Below are 8,505 nucleotides of genomic sequence, written 5' to 3' on the forward strand. Positions count from 1 at the left end.
ACTATTTTTTTTAACTTTTAATCTATTAAGAGATCTCACAGACTAGGAAAAAAAAAAACTTGGCATCAAAAAAGTGCAGAAATAGATAATTGAAAACGGGACATTTAAGCAGACGTAAACAGCACTTACCTTGATAAACATCATCCATTGCAGCATAATCAGCAATAGGCTCATCAGCCTGTAGAGGAAAATGTAAATAGTACATGTGGAAAAAGTTTGTGGTCAGTCTTTGAAAGAAATCCTTTTATTCAGAAAGGACACAAGATTAAACGTGTCAACATTTATAAAGCTATTTCAAATAAATACTATTTTTTTGAACTTTTAATCTATTAAGAGATCTCGCAAAAAATGATCAGTTTCCACAAAAATATCAATAATAATATCTCTGTTTTCAACATTAATAATAAGAAATCAGCATATTAGAATGATTTCTGAAGGATCATGTGACACTCAAGTCTGGGGTAATGATGCTGTAAATTCAGCTGTAATATTTCAAATAAATGCAGCCTTGGTGAGCAGAAGAGACTTCTTTCAAAAACACAGCCAATGTATCAGCTCCCATCAAAAGTACTTGAGAGTTGTACCTTAAGGCAAATGATGCTCTCTGGAATAACTCCAAGACTTCCTAGCGTGGCAGAGTCATCTGTTAAACAGCGCCCATCTATGGAGAGGTTTTGATCGAATGGAGCCACAGAGAATGCATGCATGATCTGTGGATGCAATCATTTCAAATAAGACATCACGCTGCATCACATAAAAAAGGAAATACTTAACTGTCATAGCAATAAAAGACCTGGATCTTTAGCTCTTTGAGTGTCTGGTTGGCAGAGACGATGAGGGCTTTCTCCCCACGGAGTTTCCTGTGCCTTGTGCTCCTCCTGATGCCAGACTTGGACGCAGAGGTCACGGGGGCCACAGAAAGAGAGCCGGTCTCGTTCAGCTTCTGCCGTTTGGCTCCACCCTCAGACTGATTTAAAGAAGGAGGCATGAGACATAGATAGATAGTCGGATAGTCATACAGACAATCAGACGGATCTTTAAACATACCTGACTGAAATCTGGATCTTTCTCTCCATCCATCTTTGGCTCTTCTCTTTCATCCTCTACATCTGACCCACTCACACTGAACTCAGGGGCAGATTCCTTAATCATCTGTAACAAACAGCACAGATGAGTTATTCCTGGTTGTGCACTCATAGTGGTTAGGGTTAAATTGAGGACACATGATCATGTAAAAACTCACCGTTTTCTTGTCAATGACTTTGCGAACATACACTGTGGCCTGCGCATACTCGCTCATGTCCCTCTGCTGCTGGAATATGAAGCCCTCTCTGCATTCCCGACACAGATCTAAGAGCACAGCACCCATTCGCACATGAAACACAATGCCTGTTTGGAAAAAAACTCCTGGCTGAGGGTTGTCGGTTTAGCTCACCTGGACGAGTCTGGTATTGCACATTGCCATTGTCTTGTGTTTTGTCATGAATCCGACATATGGAGATGACCTGGTCCACCAGAAACATTCTGCTGATCACCTCCCATTCAGCAGGCCAGAGAAGAGCTATACTGTGCATTGACAGACACAAACAATCAGACTTAAAAGTGCTCTTCATATGGATAGTTAACATTTACTTCATAAGGTAAAGTGCATTGTTCAGAAGTTTGGGTTCAGTAAGATTTTTAAAACATAAGAAAGTCTCTTATGCTCATTCACACATTTCTAATTATGATCAATGTTGCTTAATTCTTTGATGAACAGAAAGTTCAAAAGAACAGCATTTACTTAAAATAGAAATCATTCGCAACATTATAAATGTCTTTATAATTACTTTCGGTCAATTTAATGAATCTTTGCTTATTTCTTTAAAAAAAAATCCTCAATGACTTCAAACTTATGAACCTGGACATCTGAGAGGTCAGGAGTGAGTAACTCACTGTTGACCATCTCCTTGCAGCATGGAGTCATATGTGAACATGAAGCCTCCATGAGGACAGAGCAGGATACTGTTCCCCACACTGGACACTGGGTTGCTCTTTGCTGGCCTTCTGTGGTGATCAGGTATAACAGAAGATGTTACAATAATTCAGGACACATCAAAATGATTCATATTTAAACTGAAAAATGATCTTAAATATTTGTTTCCATTACCTGATAAATTTCCTCCATTCATCTACAAAATAATTAGGTACAATGTACAGAACATCTGTGTCCTAAAACACAATCCAAACCAAAGTCAGTTAGCTGAAAATAATATTGAAATACTGACATGTTCACCCTCTAAAATCTACCTCTCAAACATCTTGGAAAAACCTGAAATGGAATCTTTTAATTTGGAAAATGGCATCACCTGTGGCCATTTCTGCAGTGTGGGCCGATTCTTCTCCTGGAAGAGGTTGAGCAGCGAGCTCTTCTGTTCATTTGCCATCATTCTGTTCAAAGCCTCATTTTCTTTACCTTCTCTTTCCAGTCTCTGAAAGACACGGTCAATCTTAAAACCTTTGCCCAAAAATGCTCAGTAAGCAGCTCACAAGGTTATGAGTGTCCACTACACCTTTTACCCATGAGAGTTACTTGATCAATTTATTACCATGCACAGCTGACAGGACTCGTGATTTTGCGGGAACTCTGGTGCTTTGGGGAAATACATCCGAAGTTTATTCCACACCTCGGCAGAAACCACCCGCCTGTCATTCTCTATTATACTCAGACCACCTATGGGAGAAAGAGACCATACAATTACATAAATCAACCTTGCTAATGAATAATCAAATATTTTTTTACAATGTTGAATTCATATAAAATATTCATTTAATGACAACAATTTTGTGCACCACTAAAAACATTATTAAACATTATAGACACACCACTAAATATTGACATATAATATGAAATAAAATAAAATAAATATTTAAAGGGGTCATATGATGCGATTTCAAGCTTTCCTTTCTCTTTGGAGTGTTACAAGCTGTTTGTGAATTGATAAGATCCCTAAAGTTGCAAAGACTAAAGACTCAAACCCAAAGAGATATTCTTTATAAAAGTTAAGACTGGTCCACGCCCTCCTAAAACGCCTCGTTTAAACACGCCCCCACGTCCACGTCACAATGTGGGAAGATTTGCATAACGCTGCCCAAATGCTCACGCAAAGAAAGAAGGCGTAACTTTATTGTTGCTGCCGCCGCCATGTTGTGAAGATGCCGTATGTTTCATTGCGAAAGTGAAAATACTTTGTTTGGCCTTACAAAAGAGGACACGACCAGAAATCAGTATTTACAACACTGTTCCAGAACAGTTCAACCCAAATATTCAGATTTGTGCAGCGCATTTTATGGAGGACTGTTTCCTGATCCTGGTAGAGTAGACTACAATGCCAGCTGTTCAGACACACACTGTAAGTACGTTTTCATTTAAAGGATTTGCCACTGACGATTCAAACGCGAGTTTTGAGCAGTGTAGAGTAGCGCTTGTTGTTTGTCGTTTCTCCGATCACAAATGCAGACATGGTTTTATGTTTACGCGACGCGATGCAACGCAACGCGTAAAAAGACAGTATAAGTCATTATAATCAGTAATTATGTCCCCACTGGATGCAACAAATGCCTTATTTATAATGGGTTTGAATGTTTTTGTCTCGTCGCTCCGGGACACGGCATCACAGTATGGTAAGGGGCGTAACATTTCCGTCACACGTTTGAGGTATTCGGCCAATCACAACGCACTAGATAGCTGGCCAATCAGATCACATCTTGCTTTTCAGACCGATGAGCTTTGTAAAAATTGACGCATTTCAGAAAGGCGGGGGCATAGCGAAGAAACAATAATGTACAGTATGTGGAAAATAATGTGTTTTTTTAACCTTAAACCACATAAAAACATTTAATTACACAAAATACACAAAATAATGTTTTTTTAGCAACATCATAAGACCCCTTTAACAAACCGTGATAGCAGAGGATGTCTTCATTAAAGTTTTTCATCTCTTCACCATCCCCCTCTTCGTTATCTCCTTTAACTCCATCAGCTAACAAAATGAAAAAAAGAAAATAAACAACTAAAAGACAAGAGCAAAAGCCATAAACAATATCCGTAAGTCTCAGTACCTTTAGATCCTGCACTGCTGCTTCTCTCTCCGTTAACTTTGCTGTTGTTGGGTTTGGTTTCCTCCTCATCTTCCTCTAGCTGGTCTAATGCCAATTGTCTCCAGCTCCTTAGAGAAGCCTTACCGATCCAGAAACCTGATTCATCACTAAATATAGCCAATATAAACACCAGATCAGCTTCATCAAATATCTAATGAACTGCATTAGCAGGGTTATTATAATGAACTAAAACCATTAATAAAATATTTCATTAATTTGAAGTACTAAAAATTGCAATAAAAACTATATAGACACAAAAACAACAAAATTGCTGAAGCTTTAAAATAAAACCAAATTCAAAACAATAAAGACTATAATAGCATGTCATTGATACTAAAATAACTGCAGTAAAAGCATCTGCTGGAGATCCAGGTTAAAGCAGAACTCATACCTTTCTAAAGGGGCTTTGGCAAGATTCATGACCTCTCTGTAATCTTCATTCAGCTGGTTTTTCAGTCTGATCACCCGACATCGCTGAGTGACACAGTCTCTGCAGAGCGATGACTCTAAACACCACCCAGGATGAATGAATATATGTATAAAACACAGTAATGAACAATTAAGAGTTTTGACAAAAAAGTCTTACGGCCTAGTCTAGATATTCCTCCATAGCGGCCAAAAAGGAGATCAGCGGCCTTCGAGGATATTCTTTTGACCTCGGCAATGTTATCTGGGTGCAGTTTGCCATGGGAACACAAGAATTGGCTGTTGTCAATTTCCTTGATGGCCGTGGAGTCATCAAGCCATTTCTTGAGCCACTCCAGAGGCACAAACTCATACGATTGGCCTAAAAGCACAAAAGGAGCCCAAAGCATTCATTTCTTCTTGAAAATGAAAAATACAAAATACAAAAGTCTTAAAACTGGTTACACTATTGTTCAAAAGTTTGGGGTTAGTACATGTTTTAAAATAAATTAATAGCTTTAATTCAGTTAATAATTAATAATTTTAATTATTTAATTTTAATAATACTTTTATTCAGCAATGGCGCATTCAATTCATTTAAAATGTTACAAAAAAATTATATTTCAAACATGCTGTTTTTTTTTTACTTTGTATTCATCAAAGATTCCAGAAAATATTTATCACAGATGACACAAAAATATGAAGCAGCACAATTGTTTTCAACAATAATAATAGGAAACATTTCTTAAGCCGCAAATCAGCGTTAAGAAACATTAGACAACATTAGAATGATGTCTGAAGGATCACGCGACACTGAAGACTGGAGTAATAAATTGTAAAAATGTTCCACACTACTACCGTTTACCGTCTTTGATCAAATAAATGCAAACTTAAAAACACTAAAAAATCGTACCAATCCCAAACTTCTGAATGGTAGTGTTAATATAACAATGTTTAAGATTGAAAAAAGGGAGATTTAACAGTTCATATTGATGGAGAAACTAATGCACAGGGCATTTTTACGGACCGTCTTCTGCAGGTAACAATTCGTAGAGCTCCTTCACCTCCTCATGTTTGGCTTTGCCTTTGTCAACACTCTGCTTTCGCATGTCTGCCATCTCATTGCACCACTCCTCAAACTTCTTGTTGTCCTGGTCAACCAGCTTCTGAAGAAAAGCTAAAAACCAAACAAATACATCTTAAATAGATACCGTATGTTATGATGCACGCATAACACTTACAAAAAATATTGTGTAAAAAATGGGGAAAAAATTACTCTCCTCTTAATGACAAACACAGTTGTGTAAGTCGTGGCCTAATGGTTAGAGAGTCGGACTCGTAACCCAAAGGTTGCGGGTTCAAGTCTCATACCGGCAGGGATTGTAGGTGGGGGGAGTGAATGTACAGCACTCTCTCCCACCTTCAATACCACGACTGAGGTGCCTTTGAGCAAGGCACCGAACCCCCAACTGCTCCCCGGGCACCGCAGCAAAAAATGGCTGCCCACTGCTCCGGGTGTGTGTTCACGGTGTGTGTGTGTGCACTTTGGATGGGTTAAACGCAGAGCACTAATTCCAAGTATGGGTCACCATACTTGGCCACATGTCATGTCACGTCACGCCACGTCACGTCACATAAAACTACTGGAAAATGTGATTGATTAATCCATAAAGTCAGTTTTACCTGGTACTTCAACGTTAGTTTCTGTTTGGTCAAGACGGTCACCGTCTTCCATCTGCTGTTTGTACACTAACATGTACGCGTTTCTCGAACAGTGATAGCCTTTGCTACATTTTGGCTTTCGGGTTTGAGACTTGGCAGTCTCGGCTGCAATGGAAACAAGAACAAGCAATAAAGTACACTTTTGTATTTTCATATTTTTAGAACTGTAGCTGCAAAAAATGAGACACCATTAAAAGTAAATTGTCCAAATGTGTTGTTACCAATGTCTTCCTCAATGCCCAGCTGAAGTTTCTTGCCCTCCATTTTCTCGATCTCCTCATCATTGAATTTGTACCAGTCATTGGTGTGGGCGTCTCTTACGTGAGCGATGTAGTGGCCAGAATATGCACTCACGCCACGATGAATCAACACCGCACTGAGCTCATACGTACACTTCTCTTCTGAATTTAGAGGTGGAGGAAGAAAAAAAGAATCAAGCAATGTTAATTAATCACAATTTCCTGATCATTATCTCAGATTCCTAAATTACATACACTATTGTCTGAAAAATATGGGTTCAGTAAAATTAGAATTTTTTAATTCAATACTTGAATTCAGCATTAAATGTATCAAAAGTGATCTGTAACAAAATATTTCTATTTCAAATAAATACTGTTCTTTCCAACTTTCTAGTCATCAAGGAATACTGGAAAAATGTATCATGGTTTCCACAAAAAAGTATTAAGCAACTGTTTTCAATTGATAATAAGTAATGTTTCTTGAGCAGCATACTAGAATGATTTCTGAAGGATCATGTGACACACTGAAGACTGGAGTAATGCTGCTGAAAATTCAGCTTTGCCATCATAGAATTAAATTACATTTCAGTTCAAACAAAAAACAGTTGTTTTAAATTCTAATAATAATAATTGACAATATTACAGTTTTTACTGTAGTTTTGATCTCGGTGAGCATAAGAGACTTTTTCAAAAACATTAAACAAGTCTTGTGAACTGCAGTGTACAAACTAAATGCACAGTATACCCTTTCCTTCCAAAAATGGTCCCATCTCAAGAACTTCTGGAAAACTAATGAAGGTGTTGAGTTTCTTCTTATGAGCACTTTGCCTATAAAAGCAGAGAAAGATGAGAAACAAATGATTAAAAACGTCTATAAAACATTTAGTAACAGGTCTGATAATTGACAAATTACGACACTCACCTATCAAAAACAAAACGCATGAGCTGAAAATTTAGTGTGCGGGGAAGACTCTGGAGCTTGATCCGACGGGTGGCGTTCTGTTTACTCTGACAGCTCTCGCAATAGTAGCGATTATCACCGTCCAGCTTCTCCTCCTAAACAGCATGAGGAACAACACATTGAGACCCTCAATATCTGATCTACACTGACATACGGATCTGTCAGGCACAGAAATGTGAGCAGTCACCTTAAGAAACTCCGTTACACACTCCGTGAGGTTAAACACAGGAACTTACAAGTTGAGGTCGAGTATTTTACGTGATGGTAGAGGAGACTCGCGTCCACATTTGTTGCATCTGGCATAACACAAAAAACAAGCACTAATTACTATATTATAACGCATTAAGCTCAGAGTGAGAGTAATAAATGCCTGCATCAGAAAATAACATTCGTTTAGAATAGCTTACACTGTAACATACGAGAACTGTCCACAAAACTGCTGTTGAATGACATTTTGGAGATTTGGGTCCTTCTGCTTTGAAAGTGTGTCTTCAAGAAGTGAGAGGAAGAGTTTGGAGAATTCCTGAGCATCCTAAAAATAAAAGAAAACCACATTTTTAGCTTTCCCATGATCCACAGGGCACTCCAACATGTTTCATCTTGTGCTGGCCAACCTGCTGTTGTCCTGTGTCGAGCCCAAGAGCCTTGACCAGCCCTGAGGGGTCGATATACCGTCTGTTGCTGTTCTGTAGCAATGCAAACAGATACTGGAGATGTTCACATATCGTCCGTGGTTCATAATCTGCAAGATAATGTGCACAAATGAGAAAAAGCTTTTTAAATAAATGGGGCTTTTCTAAGTTTTGAACACATATTTAATACTTTCAATATTGTACCCTTCACGCTTAGCTTCAAAGTATCTCCAGTTAGAGTTACTAAATGGCAATTGTCACTACAAAATATGTTGCATGCTACAACGGTATATTTTCCTAATTATAAGTAAAGCACGTTGACAATAAAACCATTCAGGCTTTAAAAGAAAGACCCTTGATCTCACCTGAATCCATGTTGTGCCCTTCTGCTCTGGAATTCTGAAAT

General features: G+C 38.2%; 1 protein-coding gene across 1 annotated transcript in view; it reads right to left on the reverse strand.

Annotated features, from left to right (window-relative positions):
- Nucleotides 1-25: 25 nt before the first annotated feature.
- LOC107581757 (ubiquitin carboxyl-terminal hydrolase 48-like) overlaps nucleotides 26-8,505 on the reverse strand; it is a 17,612-nt gene continuing 9,132 nt past the window's right edge. Inside the window, exons 9-28 of the mRNA XM_016267411.1 lie at nucleotides 7,429-7,562; nucleotides 7,252-7,334; nucleotides 6,489-6,668; nucleotides 6,229-6,372; nucleotides 5,573-5,722; nucleotides 4,727-4,927; nucleotides 4,532-4,646; nucleotides 4,102-4,247; nucleotides 3,942-4,022; nucleotides 2,589-2,713; nucleotides 2,349-2,471; nucleotides 2,150-2,211; nucleotides 1,936-2,046; nucleotides 1,436-1,566; nucleotides 1,244-1,350; nucleotides 1,048-1,152; nucleotides 794-967; nucleotides 585-710; nucleotides 130-178; nucleotides 26-42 (exon numbers count right to left, since the gene is read on the reverse strand). Coding sequence (XP_016122897.1) covers nucleotides 26-42; nucleotides 130-178; nucleotides 585-710; nucleotides 794-967; nucleotides 1,048-1,152; nucleotides 1,244-1,350; nucleotides 1,436-1,566; nucleotides 1,936-2,046; nucleotides 2,150-2,211; nucleotides 2,349-2,471; nucleotides 2,589-2,713; nucleotides 3,942-4,022; nucleotides 4,102-4,247; nucleotides 4,532-4,646; nucleotides 4,727-4,927; nucleotides 5,573-5,722; nucleotides 6,229-6,372; nucleotides 6,489-6,668; nucleotides 7,252-7,334; nucleotides 7,429-7,562 — 2,364 coding nt within the window. The remainder of the gene's footprint in view (nucleotides 43-129; nucleotides 179-584; nucleotides 711-793; nucleotides 968-1,047; nucleotides 1,153-1,243; nucleotides 1,351-1,435; nucleotides 1,567-1,935; nucleotides 2,047-2,149; nucleotides 2,212-2,348; nucleotides 2,472-2,588; nucleotides 2,714-3,941; nucleotides 4,023-4,101; nucleotides 4,248-4,531; nucleotides 4,647-4,726; nucleotides 4,928-5,572; nucleotides 5,723-6,228; nucleotides 6,373-6,488; nucleotides 6,669-7,251; nucleotides 7,335-7,428; nucleotides 7,563-8,505) is intronic.

This window comes from Sinocyclocheilus grahami, unplaced genomic scaffold (genome assembly GCF_001515645.1).
Source record: "Sinocyclocheilus grahami isolate Dianchi unplaced genomic scaffold, SAMN03320097.WGS_v1.1 scaffold3.1, whole genome shotgun sequence".
NCBI lineage: Eukaryota > Metazoa > Chordata > Actinopteri > Cypriniformes > Cyprinidae > Sinocyclocheilus > Sinocyclocheilus grahami.